This window comes from Equus quagga, chromosome 6 (assembly GCF_021613505.1).
Source record: "Equus quagga isolate Etosha38 chromosome 6, UCLA_HA_Equagga_1.0, whole genome shotgun sequence".
Lineage (NCBI taxonomy): Eukaryota > Metazoa > Chordata > Mammalia > Perissodactyla > Equidae > Equus > Equus quagga.
Window position 1 is genome coordinate 136,066,448 of NC_060272.1, and position 15,463 is coordinate 136,081,910.

Sequence of the window (15,463 nt, forward strand, 5' to 3'; positions counted from 1 at the left end):
TTCTAAGAATTTATCCTAAAGTAATAAAAAATGAAGACAAAGACTTATGAATAAAGATATTCATTACAGTGCTACACATTACAAAAAGACAAAAACAATTCTATATTCAATAATGGGGATTGTTAAATAAACTGTTAAATATTTTGATCTGCAAATTCAGGTTTTCTCCTTTACGCTAGTAAATTTTCTTCTATGTTTGCCTATAATTTCTCTTCCACTTTTTTTCGATTCTTTTTTTTATGGAAAAATCATATATTGACTCTTCATTATCTTCCACATCTCTTTTCCTTCAAACACGCTAACAAGCGATTTCTCTCAAGCCTATCCTCCTAGTCTACTATTGGCTGCATCTAGTGTAGTTTTCAGCATTATAATCATTTTATTCTTCCTTCATTTCTCTCAGGTCTCTCCTTTTCTTATTCAATTTTCTTTAAATGCTTTCGAGAGTCAGAGCAGTTTTTATATAGCACGTTCCTGTATTTCCTGGATTAATTCTTCCAAAGTAAATTTATCTCCATTTTCTTACTAATTTCTTTCATGGCAGTACTTTGACATAGGCCCTAAATGATGATGAAAGCACTCTGCACTCTCCTTGTGCTTTTAACTCCATGGGTGGTATTTTTTTAAGAGGTACATCTAGCAGTTTTTGCTATTTCCTAAGGACAGAGTGAGTGGATACTTCTTGACTCTTCCCCATTTGTCTGGGCACCATCTGACTTGTCTCTTTGTATCTTGAGCTGCTGGAGAAATGGATATTGATGGTATGTAATCTTTGTTTAGTTTTTCAGCTACTCGAGGATATAGCGGCAATTGTCAGGAGCAGCTGCAGTTTAAGTAGGCTGTCTGTAGGCATCTATCACCATATCTAATCAGAAACAGAAATTACAGAAGCACTCTTACAACTCAATAATAAAAAGACAACCCAATTGAAAAGCAGGCAAAGGATCTCAACAAACGTTTCTTTAGATGATATACAAGATGCTTAACGTCATTAGTTATCACCTGGTAGTTCCATTTGACCCAGTAATTCTACTCCTAGATATAAACCCAAGAAAAATGTACATGAATGTTTATAGCCACATTATTCATAACAGTCAATATGTGAAAACAACACAAATGCCCATCAACTGAAGAATGAATGAACAAAATGTGATATATCCACACAACAGAATATTTTTCAGTCAAAATATATATATATATATGAAGTAATAAGACACACTATAACATGAATGAACCTTGAAAACATTATGCTAAGTCAAAGAAGCCAGTCCAAAAGACCACATATTATATGATTCTATTTACAGAAAATGTCCAGAATAGGTAAATCCATACAGACAGAAGACAGATTAGCTCTTGCTTAGGTCTGGGCAGAAGGAAGGAGACTGAGAGGTGATAAAGAAGATGGGCTTTCTTTTTGAGGTGATAAAAACGTCCTAAGTTGATGTGGTAATCATTGCACAACTCTGTGAATTTACCAAAAACTAATGAACGTATACTTTAAATGGATAAATTATATGGTATCTGAGTTATATCTCAATACAGCTGCTACAAAAGAATAAAAAATCTCAGAGGCACCTCTTGTCTTTTGTTCTAGTATGTGTGGGTGTGTTGGATTTTGGACTTACAGGCATTAGGATAGGTAAATAATCCCGTCAGCATAAAGCCTATAATTTACTGGCCCCTCTATTTTTTTTCTTTTTGGTGGGTTGTGGATTCAGTTTAGCCACTGGAAAGTTGACTTCAAGATACGGTTTGCCCATCTCTCTCCTCCCTGTCATACTGCTAACCAGGTCAATCCTCCCCAGTCGGTAAACAAGGGGAAGGACCTTATAAACAATCTGACGTCAAAGCCCCTGCCTGAGTCTCAGCAGCACATTCCTCGCTACCCCAGTCCATTTAAGATTGCAGTTCTCATTCTTTTCTACAACTTAAGGATTGTGGGTAGAGACATTCAGGATAACGGTCCAGTTAACTTTGCAAAATTTATATACTGCTCCTGAAGCAATCTGTATCAGACTTCAGTCTTTTCTTTCATTTAGGTTCAAATGTCATCATATCAAGTACACTTTCTTTGGAGTCTGTGATATGGGATTATATTCTTTTTAATTAAAACATTTCCCTCTTTTTGTCTAATTTTCTTCTTTCACTGGTTTCAGAGAGAGAAGTTATGAAAACATACTTAATCTGCCCTTTCTCCACAAACTCCCACCCATCTGATTTATTATGCTGCATGGACTGTGAATGCTGACACATGTTAATTCTGAAGTCCTTGCAACTCCTCAGAAACAGCGCTAACAACAGACAGTAAATCCTGGAACATACTTGTATGTTCCAACCACTTCTGAAAACAATAGCTATGCCAACGTGGGTAATCATTCAAATGCCCTGGGTACATTTCCCTATAAATAAGGGGGCTGAACTAGATAATCTATAAGGTCACTTTGGGTTCCAATATTCTATTCATATGATTTTAGGGCATTTTTCTAACATTGTATTACTATGATTTTACTATAACAATATTCTATAAGTAAGACAGTTTCATTATTTACGTTCCTTTTTAATATTCTGATAGCTTAACATCTCCCTCTAGTGGAAATTTTGTTTAAAAAAACATTTTAGAACACACAAGCTTGCTATGTCTTCACCATTGTTTTTTTTCCTCAAAGATAAAATTCTTAAATATAAAAATCTGCTCAACATCATAAAATGGTAAAGCCATTGTAGAAGGCAATTTGGTATTATCAATCAGAATTTACATACACATCTCCTCGACTTCGCAGTTCCACAGAGATAGATTTCTACAGGTGTACTTACACAAGTAGGCCTAGAATACGTGAGGATTTACCATGAAATAACACAAACGTAAAAACAATTCTCATCACCCCATTACATCAGAATTCTAAGTAACAACAACAAAATGAGACAGTCCTTTGTTCTCTTCTCCAAGAAAGTCTCTGAGTCCCATATGACTTATCCCTAAAATCTTGCTCATTTGAGGGGCTGGCCCCGTGGCTGAGTGGTTAAGTTCGCGCGCTCTGCTGCAGGCTGCCCAGTGTTTCGTTGGTTCGAATCCTGGGCGCGGACATGGCACTGCTCATCAAGCCACGCTGAGGCAGCATCCCACATACCACAACTAGAAGGACCCACAACGAAGAATATACAACCATGTACTGGAGGGGCTTTGGGGAGAAAAAGGAAAAAATAAAATCTTTAAAAAAAAAAAAAAAATCTTGCTCATTTGGGAGTTTTTGTGATAGCTTTTAACATCTTGCTTACCAGTCTGGTTCTCAAAAAGAATCATAAAATTGGAAATGTGCAGAGAAAGCAAGCATTCTTAACATAGGGAGAGCATACTCTTTCTGTAGCAAATTAAGTAAAATCAAGCAATTTAAAAACACCTACATACTTTGGGGGTCGGCCCCATGGCTGAGTGGTCAAGTTCGTGCGCTCCACTTCGGCAGCCCAGGGTTTTGCCAGTTCAGATCCTGGGCGCAGACATGGCACCGCTCATCAGGCCATGCTGAGGCAGTGTGCCACACAGCACAACCAGAGGCACTCACAGCTAGAGTATACAACTATGTGTTGGGGGGCTTTGGGGAGAAGAAGGAAAAAACACCCAAAAACACCTACATACTTTGAAATGTGAACAACAACTTACATCTCTTTATCTGGCAATTACTGTGTTCTATGTCTGTAAAAGACTATCTGTAAAAGAATATCAGCTGTTCCTCTCCTTAGATTTTTTTCCTGCATCCCCTAACGCATATGGGACAGAAACTGCTGGTAGATCCCAGTATTTGTACTTCTTTCTTGCCCCAATTTTTCACTGGCCACACGGCCATGCACAACGAAGACTACATTTCCAGCCTTCCTTGCGCTAACTTATTGGCCAATGGAATGTAGGTGAAAATGATGGATATTACAAGTTCGAGAAAGTGTCCTTCACGGGAAAAGGTGAGCCCTTGTTTGCCCACCCCTTCCTGATGCCTGAAATGCTAAAGTGATAATTGCACCATGATTTGGAAGCCAGGTGGGTGATGGCAGAGCCTGATGATTATGAAGTCACAATACTAGCCTTTGAACACTTACCCTACAATCTGTTTAAGCAGCTGAGAAATAAATGTCTAGTACTTTGAACCACCCTTATTTTTAAGTTTTCTGTCATGTGCAGCTCAACTAATTCTAATTCACTCAGCATGTGAGCTAACAGTATAAATTTAGGCCATTACTAAATTGTCACAAAATTTTTGATCATGCTTTGGTGGTATGGGGGTGAGAATATTAGCTTAAAATACTGTTGACAGGAAGGTGAGGTCTGGGCTGATGTCGTCACTGCCTGGTAGGAGGCAGGGAGCATGGCCACTGCTGCAAGGGTAGCAGGGCCTGTGTGGCAGGGCCCACATGGTTCTGGTCCTGTCTGTGCAGCCTCAGGGCGGACAGCAACGACCAGGAGGCCAAGCCACGGTGGGAGCTACAGGGGCCCAGTGCCAGTTCACGCTAGGAATGCCTCTGGTCAGGCAGTAGTCATTCTTCAGAAGCACATCGAGTTATAACAAATTTCCCCAAACTGTGATCTGACTCGTGATAAGATGAAACTACCATTTGACGTTTTCCTTCAGATACTTAAGGTGACCCAAGTATGCATTTTAAACAAAATGAAGTTACAATACTGCAGTCTATTTCATCTCTCAAGCCACAGCCCCATTAACGAGAACTCTGATAATCTCTGGGCACAACCATCCTACAGTGTACAGCTCCACTGAGCAGCTCATTGACCCCAACTTCAGAGGACAGTCTTTCTCTTTTCAGACAGACTTGTGCATAAGCCTCCAAAGGACAAGCCTAATTTTGCCCACAGTCTAGCTTCTCTCCAGATAACCATGGAGAGACTGTGAAAAAGACATATACCTACAGCAGAAAAAGCCTTCAGGACCCCAAGGCTCCCAGGATACTCCTGAGAAGTTTCCTGGGCAATGTGTCCAGTGACAGTGCAAATGTTCTCAGACATGGGACTGGACCTGAGGCCTATGACTCCTCCAACCTTACCATGGACTGTAGTCCTGGCCCATTAATAGAAGTCAGGATGCAGGTGAATATTTGGTGTATCACCACTCTGAGTTAAGGATCACATTAGCCACAAAGAAAGAAAATGCATTTGGTCCGATTATGCAACATTCTGCAATGGGAAAACATCCAGGAGCTCCTGGGCTGCACAAAAGAGAAGCATGGGATCCTGACACAGACTGTTAATCCAAAATGACACCAATCCATTTGGGCCCATGTTCTGTTTTAGTCTTCAGCAGATGATCTTTGAGGTCATACAGGACTATGATATTGCCTTAGTGATCATGCATGGCCCCAAGGCCTGGTGCCAACCTGGGAACAGTGTACCTTGCCTAGGGTCACCCATCACCCATGCCCCTGTGTCAGATCCTGCTCAATCAGCATTGGCAACGCCACACTGTGGATGTTCTTGGTCATCCTGACAGGACCAAGCTGGGAGCTATCATCAGATGAGGCGCCCAGACCTCCCTCAGCCCATTCCCAGCCTGCCAGTGTCAGTGGTCAACTAGAGACATGGCTTGCAAAAAGTTTATAAAAAGCAAAAGCTCTAGCCCAGCTATCCGGACCCAGGCACTCTTGACTAGTTGGGGCAGTGTCTGACACCTAAGGAGGCAGGGTCCTGATTACCTAACATTAACTCCTGTTCCATACAAGAAGGGACAACTTGGGGCTGTTTTTGTGGCTGAGGACAAGGATGAGGAATCCTGGCACATGACTGAACACAACCAAGCAGCTTGTCAGCAAGACTTAGCACTGCAACTATCTGATGACCTGAGGTTGAGGCAGCCTGCCTGCCCTTCCCTGTTCTTCTCTACATACACTCCCTGTAGGCCCAGCTCACAAAATCAACTGATTGAGATTGCTTTCTGCTATCAAAGTATGTGCCTAGTCCCGGTCAGTTCTCAAAATTATGCCTGGATCCCACTCTTCCTGAAACCAGCCTTTGAAGGTGTCTAAGCCTTGTACTGCCCCATCCTGACCAAAGGCTGCATGTTATCATTCTGTCTGCTTCCTGATTTTATGTGAAAATCTTAGTCAAAAGTATCTTTCTCCTGTGCTGTGTCTCAGTAGTCCAGTATAACTTGCTGGCGTATCCATGAACCACCTTGGCGTCTAATCCTCCAACCCTGAGCAGTTTTCAGATGGCTGTAGTCCCAGATGACCACAATCTCATGAGAGGCCCTAAGCAAGAACACTCAACTAAGCTGCTCCCAAATTCCTGACCAATGGAAAATGGGTGAGATAATAAATGTTTTTGTTGTTTTAAGCTATTAAATTTTGAGGAAATTTGTTAAGCAGCAAGAGATAACTAATAGAAAATAGACGGCTGGCATATCAACTGACTCAAAGGGCATCCAGGACTGTTCCCATGACCTGTGGCTTGCACTGGGAGCCCAGGAGCATCTTGCTCCCTGCCCTCCAACAAAGCACCTATGTCCTCAGCAACAACCCTACCATACACAATTGCTGGGTATTTACACTTAAAAAAATTTTTTGAAATGGTATCACTTTGCACAAATGTGCTACAAGGGGCCCCAGCTCATGAACTCCTCCTCAGCTCGGCCACTGCTGGAGGCCGGGGATGGAGGGGAATTTTTTATTCCATAGCAGCAGAATCTCTGTTATCACAACACACTCCTTAACTTACCTGGATTTCCAGAATCTGAAATTCAAGTTGAAATGTAATCATGTGGCAATTTCCTGATAATCTGTGTCTCTGTAGAACTTTCTTTATACCTGTAAATCAAAAAACCAAATATTTTGCTTGAAAAGTAACAATTTCCTTCAAATATCTATTGTTCAATTTTGTGTGAATATCTATAATACATGTGAGTATATGTGTGAAAGCGTATGTTAGTATTTGCAATGAAAATATCTGGAAGAACGTGCATCAAATTGATTAGCTTTGCAAAATAGCACTGAAGACAACTTATACTTTCTACTTCTCAATTATACCAAAGATTAAGGTATGAAATAGAAATATGCTAGTATAACCCTAGACAAATTTGAATCATGATAACTGTTATTTTTCATTTTTGCAACTTTATCTGCTTCTAGTTGAAGACAGTAAATTGGATCCATGTATTTACCTCTGTTATCTCTCAAAACTTTACTAAAACGATATCAGAAGGTTTCTTTTAGGTATAACATGAATGCACTTAAATGCATAAAATGCCGTATTCTTAAGTATACAGTGTGATTTTTTTTTAACATATGTATTTCCCATGTAACCACCACAGAGATCAAGATACAGAAATTTTAAAGTACCCCATAAAGTTTCCTCATGCCTTTTCCCAGGTTATACACTACCCCCCAAGAGATAACCATTATTCTGACTTTATCACCATCTAGGTTTGCTAATGAAGGTATTTTTAGAAGGGCACAATTCTACAAGGATAAAGAGAAGAAGATGAGAGTAACCTAATTTTGGAAGCTGGAAATCAGATGGATGAGCCAGATATCACGTGGAAAAGTGAGACTGACCTGGCAGACCCAAGAATGCGGAAAGTTCGGAATCAAGCCATTCACACAACATGAGAAGGGCTTTCTAAAATTGGTAGCACCAAGAACTTCAGCAGATGGGGTGAACCTGGGACTCAAACTAGGAAGACTGAGACTCCTTCACACTAGTAAAAGTCTTGTACCTGATCTAATCTCACTCTCCATCCTCTCTGTATTCCATCTCCTCCTCTCAAGCACCTGGAGTGTCTAAATTCCATCAGTCATTTCTATATGTAATTCAAACTTCTAGTGAGGTAAGTTGCCCAAGACCCTCTGAGGGTCACTCTCTCTCCTGTCATGAGGGCTATTTCAGTGGAAAAGTCAGGAAGCATTTCCAAAAGCGATTCCTTCCTTAGGGAATGTTATTCTTGTCCCAAGTTCTCAACATCCAACTGTACAGCTGAATTGGCCTCCCCTTCCCTGTTAGTGCATCACATATCCGTGCAATAAAACCTAGGCACTGGGACCAGAAACTCTCCTTTGGCAAATGGTCCAGCTGCTGAAACATTTATCTTGGCCATAGGCCATGTTCATTAGGAGTAGAACACTGTACATGAGGCAACTCTCATGTCAGTAGCAACAACTCCTAAGAGTTGTTGTTCTTACAATCACTTATCTCTGTTACCTGAGTATTAAGTTACTTAATGACAGAGACTGTGCCTTCTTTAACCTCTACCTCAGGCAGCGCTTTTTTTGGTGAGTAAGATTGTCGCTGAGCTAACATCTGTGCCACTCTTCCTCTATTTCATATGTGGGATGCTGCCACAGCACAGCTTGATGACTGGTGTGTAGGTCTGTGCCCAGGATCCGAACCCACAAACCCTGGGTCACTGAAGTGGACCATGCAAACTTAACCACTACGCCACAGGGCCAGCCCCTCAGGCGGCTTTTAAAAGAGTCTTATGGATGCTGTCATGTTCAAAAGACACCTGGCAAAACAAGCCTACCACAATCACACATTCAAATAGTTACCTTGTAGAATTTTAATTCAATGATATGACAACCAATTTCCTGTGCATACAAGGTTAGCTTCAACACCTCTTCTAGATTAACACTTACTCTTTTCTGTCATCTCAGTGCTTGTCAGGTCCTTTGTCTTCTTGGAGTAATTTCTTATCTTGATGCCAGTAAGTGTACTTAGAAATAAAATTTCTGATTCCAAATGTCCAAGATGACTTCTCAGATCTTTTGAAGATTCCCATCCTTCAGAATCTGATTGGTATATTTCTTGAAAGGATTTTCTAAAAAGCAAATATCAGAAATAATTACGCCAATGAGGAAACCACTAACAAGGATTTCACTGAATTTCTTTAAACAATTCCCATTTTGTCCTTCTTACTCTCTTCCCATTAAAACTACCTAAGATTTTTTTCTCAAAACCAATGTAGCTACTAACACAGCAATCTTTATTCTCAACACAAAATAAACCTAATCAAATTATACTACCAGATTTGTACATATTAGAAACAACTGTAAAATAAATTATAACATGAGTACTTTGCAAAATTAGAATGTCTCATATCCCAAGACATCTCAAATTATTTTAAAAGATGTCACAAAATTGAAAACAAAATAAATTAGCCAGGTTTAAATTCTAAAACAAAGTATCCCAGAGCATTTTATACTAAGAAAGAAATTCTGAGGAAATCTAAGAATGGGAGTGGGGTGGGGAGGGGAGAATTTCAAAGGAATAACAGCATTATCTCTTTAAGCAACACTGTGACCAGACATTCTTCAATGAGAACATATAACTCTATTTTCCTTGAAAAGGAGTAAAATTTCAGCTAATAATCACACTGAATGGCATTTTACTTTATGTCATCCTTTATTGCCCTTGTACGATCTGCTGTATTCTACACTGTTGACTTGTGCCATCTTTAAACATGCCTTCCTTTGATGTCGGGGCGCAATTATCTTGATTTTCACTTTACATCTTGGGTCCTCTACTGTCCCTGCTTCTTACCTCCAACCTTGGAATAAAACCCTAACACTCTTTCCTCTGCTGTCCTAAATATGCATTCTCTCATTCCAGAGGAATACTCGATGATTAATCTCAGCATTTCTGTGACAGTACCTCCTAAAGCACACCTCTAACCATTTATCTCTTCTTCCTCCAAGGTAGACTTAGCTTGATAACTCACCAAATGTTTTCCTCAAGGTAACTTTTCCTCCAAATTGTCGTACTTTCGTTAATGATAAAAGCTATCCCTTGATATCTCAAGCTCCATATCTCTGGAGTCATCCTTCGCTCTGTTACTCCCTTCGCATCTGGACCTACTGCCATCCTTTCTGCTCCTTCACATAGGTATCCTTCCTTTTCTATTCTTAATTCCACTGCATTAGCCTATCCTCTTTTGACCTCATACCATGTCTATAGGAAATAACCCAACTCTGAATTTTTTTTTTTTTAAAGATTGGCACCTGGGCTAACAATTGTTGCCAATCTTTTTTTTTTCCTGCTTTATCTCCCCAACTCCCCCCACACCCCGTACATAGTTGTATATCTTAGTTGCAGGTCCTTCTAGTTGTGGCTCATGGGACGCCACCTCAACGTGACCTGATGAGCAGTGCCATGTCTGCGCCCAGGATCCGAACCCTGGGCCACTGCAGCAGAGCGCGCAAACTTAACCACTCAGCCACGGAGCCGGCCCCCAACTCTGTATTCTTCACACTGGGGATCTAAAACTTGTATAAGTCTGTAAAAAACGTTTACAATTTTTTTTAATGCTAATTTAAAATATTAACATAGGGTCTGGCCTGGTGGCATAGTGGTAACGTTCGTGTACTCTACTTCAGCAGCCCGGGGTTTGCAGGTTTGAATCCTGGGCATAGACCTACATACCACTCATCAAGCCATGCTGTGGTGGCATCCCACGTACAAATAGAGGAGGACTGGCACAGATGTTAGCTCAGCAACAATCTTCCTCAAGCAAAAAGAGGAGGATTGGCGACAGATGTTAGCTCAGGGCAAATCTTCCTCACCAAAAAAATAATAATAATAATAATGTAAATATATTCTATATCATCTGAGAGACTACCACATGCTCTTTTATACTTGTCATCACGGATTGATGAAAGAAATTATTTTATACATAGAAAGCTAATGAAAAAGAGAGGCAATCTTCATATATAAATGATGAGTTCCTGCCAAGTGAATATCAAATAATGTCACATCAAACTATGAATGAAAATTTCAAGGTATTGCCAATAAGCAAAGTGATAAGATAATCAGTCATCACATTAAAGGACAGACATGCAGAACTCAAAAAGAACCTGTGGCTGAAAAAGCAGAGGATGGGGAGTTATTGTTTAATGGGTACAGAGTTTCACTTTGGGGCAACAAAAAAGTTCAAGAGACGGATATTGGTGATGGTTGCATGACAAGGTGAAAGTGCTTAATGCTACTGAACTGTACACTTAAAAAGTGTACAGTGTACCAAAAAAGGGTAAGTTTTATGTTATGTATATTTTTCACACACGAAAAAAGACAACTTGAATATTCTCGTTCACAGCAGTGATTTACTTTGAGCAAAATATTATTAACCCAGGGGCTGGCCCCGTGGCCGAGTGGTTAAGTTCGCGCGCTCCGCTGCAGGCGGCCCAGTGTTTCGTTGGTTCGAATCCTGGGCGCGGACATGGCACTGCTCATAAAACCACGCTGAGGCAGCGTCCCATATGCCACAACTAGAAGGAGGACCCACAACGAAGAATATACAACTATGTACCGGGGGGGCTTTGGGGAGAAAAAGGAAAAAAAAATAAAATCTTTAAAAAAAAAAAAATATTATTAACCCACTTCAATTAATGATGTTAGTTTTAAAGATTTTGAGTTATGAATTTTATTGGTTTTGTAGTGTTATTTGTAAATCTGTCTTAGTAGTAAATGTTTTTGATCAAAATAGAAGTTCACAAGAAACCTTTTTCTTTTAAAACAAATCTATACAAGATTTGAGTCTAAAAGTCAATGATCTAGGTTTCTGGGAACACAGAGTAGGGAGCACCAGAAATCCGTCTCCCCACCTAGACAACAATTACACTGGCAGAAGCTGTCTAATATAACTTTTTTCTAGAGTCTGTTGAAGGTTTGCAACTTCCAGTAGAAGGCATGGAAGTAAACTGAGGTCAAGTTCGGGCAATTTCAGCTCTTACCACAGTAGCAGCTACTCATCCCCCATTCTAACAACATGGCAAGCTGCTGTGCACACATTCCTGGAGCAGCCTGCACACAGCTTAGGGGAGCCAGGGTGGGCAAAAACGACTCTCTCTCCCAAATAGTGGGAATTTGTGCTCCAACTGCAGATTGCTGCTTCTGATCACAGAGGTGCAGATTAAGGCAGGCAGACATTGTTGCAGACCCCTTCTGGTCTGGCTCAATTGACTTCCAGGAGACTTAAAGAGCCGTTGCTCTTTCTCCCCCATCATTTTGGCTCTTCTCCTTGAGGAGCCAGACACTAAAGACTAGGACATTCAAAATGAAATGAATATATAGGGAAAATTAGAAAGTGACTGTGCATGCCCAAGAAAAGATTCAGAAAAGACCTGAGGAGACATTAAGTTTGCACCTCAGGCTCATGCTCAGCAGAGACAGCCTGCAACAATCAAAAATACAAAAACACAGCAAACCTAGGGGAAGGGGGGAGAATCTGATCCCAGAGTTACACATTATTAGATTCAAATCCAGTGTTCAACAAAAAGTCACAAGGCATACAAAGAAACAGAAAGGTATGTCCCATTCAGAGGAAAAAGTGATTCAACAGAATCTGTACCTGCAAAAGACTTAATGACAGATATATTAGAAATAGACAAAAACAATGGTCTTAAAGGTCCTCAAAGAAATAAAAGAAGATGCGGAGAAAGTCAACAAAACAAGCTGTAAACAAAATAGAAACATTAATAAAGAGATAGAAAACCTAAAAAGAAACTGAAAGTGGTGGAGCTGAAAAGTACAATAACTGAAATGAAGAATTCACTAGAGGGATTCAAAGGCAGATTTGAACAGGCAGAAGAAAGAATCAGTGAACTTCAAGATAAGACAATGAAAATTATTGAAGCTAAGGAACGGAAAGAAAAAAGACTGAAGAAAAGCAAACAGAGCCTAAAGGATACGCAGGACACCATCAAAATGACCAAGAGACGCATCAAGGGAGACCAAAATGAGGAGAGAGAAAGGAGCAGAGAGAATATTTGAAGAAATAATGGCTGAAAACAACCCAAATTTGTTGAAAGACATGAGTATAAACATCCAAGAAACTCCAAGTAAGATGAACTTAAAAAGACTCACACTAAGACATTATCCAATTTTCAAAAGCCAAGAATAAAGAGAGATCTTGAAAGCAGGAAGAGAGGAGCAAATCATCACATAAAAGGGATTCTCAACAAGAAATGAACAGATTTATCATCAGAACTTACAGAGGCCAGAAGACAGTAGGTTGATATAGTCAAAGCGCTAAAAGAAAAAACCATCAATCAATAATCCTATACCTGGCAAAACTGTCCTTGAAAAGTAAGCAAGAAATTAAGACATTTCCAAATAAACAAAAGCTGAGGGTTTGTTACCACTAGACATACCCTGCAAGAAATGCTCAAAGGAGTCCAGTAAGGTGAAGTAAAAGGACACTAGACAGAGACTTGAAGCCATATGTCAAAATAAAGATCTCAATACAGGTAATACATGCACAACTGTAAATCTAGTATCATTGTCACAATGGTTTGTAACTGCTTTTTGCTTTCTACATGATCTAAAAGATTAACATGTAAAGAAATTATTTGTTTAAAGCTACTATACTGTAACTTTTGTTTTTAACTCTAAATCTTGTTTTCTATAAAATTTAAGAGAACAATGCATTTAAAAGAATTATTTGTTTGGTGGTACACAATGTATAAAGATCTAATTTTGTGACATCAAAAAGTGAAAAGGGTGGAGATGGAGCTATAAATAAGCCAAGGTTTTGCACATTATTGAAATTAGGCTGCTACAAATTCAAATTAGAGTGTTGTAACTTTAGGATATTAAACATAATCTCTCTAGTAGCCACAAAGAAAACAGCTATAAAATATAGATAAAAGGAAATGAGAAAGTAATTTAAACATTTCATTCCAAAAAATCAACCACCAAAAGAAGACAGAAGTGGAGGAAATGAGGGACAAAAACACTTAAGGGTATATAAAAAACAAATAGCAAAATGACAGAAGTAAGTTTCTCCTTATCAGAACTTGTGTAAATGTCAATGGCTAAACTCTCCAAACAAAAGATAAATATTGGTAGAATGGATAAAAACACATGATCCAGCCATATGCTGTCTACAAGAGAATCACTTTCGATTCAAAGACACAGATTGAATGTGAAAGAATGGAAAAAAATATCCACGCAAAAAGTAACCAAAAGAGAGCAGGAGTGGGTATACTAATAGCAGACACAACAGACTTTAAATCAAAAAAGGTTACAGGAGAAAGAAGGACATTACATATTAATGAAAGGTTCAATATAACAAGATACAAAAACTATAAACATTTATGCACTAATGACAGCTTATCAAAATATATGAGGCAAAAACTGACAGAATTGAAGGGAGAAACAGTTCTATAGTAATAGTTGGAGTTCCAGTTCAAGCCGGTTCGAATCCCAGGTGCAGACATGGTACTGCTTGGCAAGCCATGCTGTGGGAGACGGCCCACATATAAAGTGGAGGAAGAGGGTACGGATGTTAGCTCAGGGCTAATCTTCCTCAAAAAAAAAAAAAAGATGATGACATAAGAGGGTCCTGAACTTACCTCCTCTCACAGACACACTGAATCTACACCTATATACAGAACAATTTCCTCTGAAAGAAATCCAAAAACTAGCTGAGCAACTCCTACACATCAGGCAAATGAGAAAAAATCCACACCAAAACAAACAGGAGAGGCTGGGACACAATCCCATCATAAACGCCACCCCCAGCGTGGTGATCCACAATCAAGAGGGAACTAACAACCCCAAGCTTCTCACTGAGGCGCAAAATGTTTGAACTCAACAGGTGGGACCCCAACTTCTAAGACTAGCATCTGTGAAACAAGCCCCCAAAACATCTAGTTTTGAAAGCCAACAGGGCTTGTGTCCATGAGACCCACAAGGCTATAGAGAACTGAGAAATAGTTCTTACAGGCCTCATGCGCACAGACTCACTCATCCCAGGGCCCAGCACAGAGGCAGCCAAAATAAAAGTGCCCAGTCTTTTTGTGAATGAGGCCTATTTCCTACCTTAAAGCTTTGACCTGAAGGGCAGGCTTCTAATTTAACACACATCTAAGAGTCTGCAATACTCTGCAAAGACAGAGGCCAGTGGGCATGGCCATCTTTGCATTCTCCCTCTGATTCACTCCAGATCACCATTACCTCTCAGGAAGGAGCTTGTGCACTCATCTGGCACCCTAATTTTTGCAGCTACTCCCCAAGAGACACCTCTTTTTTTCCTTTTTCTTTTTAATTTTTTATTGAGTTAATGATAGGTTATAATCTTGTGAAATTTTAGTTGTACATTATTGTCTGTCAGTCGTGTTGTAGGTGCAACCGTTCACCCTTTGTGCCCATCCCCCAACCCCCTTTCCCCTGGTAGCCAGTAATCTGTTTTCTTTGTCCACATGTTTAAATCCAAGGGACACCTCTTGATGGCCTGGCTCTGGTAACCAGCAGAACTTATGTTCACGGTTCCTGTAGGACTGCAACAAATGGAGAAATAGTTCTTAACTACCTGTCCCAGGGCACAGTGCAGAGAGAGAAGACTGAAACACAACACCAGTCTTTTGTGAAAGAGGAATATTAGCTTATTTCATAGCTGGGGTCTGAAGGGAAGGGTTCTAATTAAACATACATCTAGGCCCAACTACAATCCTCTCCAAAGACTGGGGAGGAAGGTGG

The 15,463-nt window shown here is 39.9% G+C and overlaps 1 protein-coding gene across 1 annotated transcript in view; it reads right to left on the minus strand.

Moving 5' to 3' along the window:
- Window positions 1–15,463, minus strand: part of LOC124241290 (centromere protein P-like) — a 222,462-nt gene that overhangs the window by 198,411 nt on the left and 8,588 nt on the right. Inside the window, exons 2-3 of the mRNA XM_046664960.1 lie at window positions 8,626–8,807; window positions 6,713–6,801 (exon numbers count right to left, since the gene is read on the minus strand). Coding sequence (XP_046520916.1) covers window positions 6,713–6,801; window positions 8,626–8,807 — 271 coding nt within the window. The remainder of the gene's footprint in view (window positions 1–6,712; window positions 6,802–8,625; window positions 8,808–15,463) is intronic.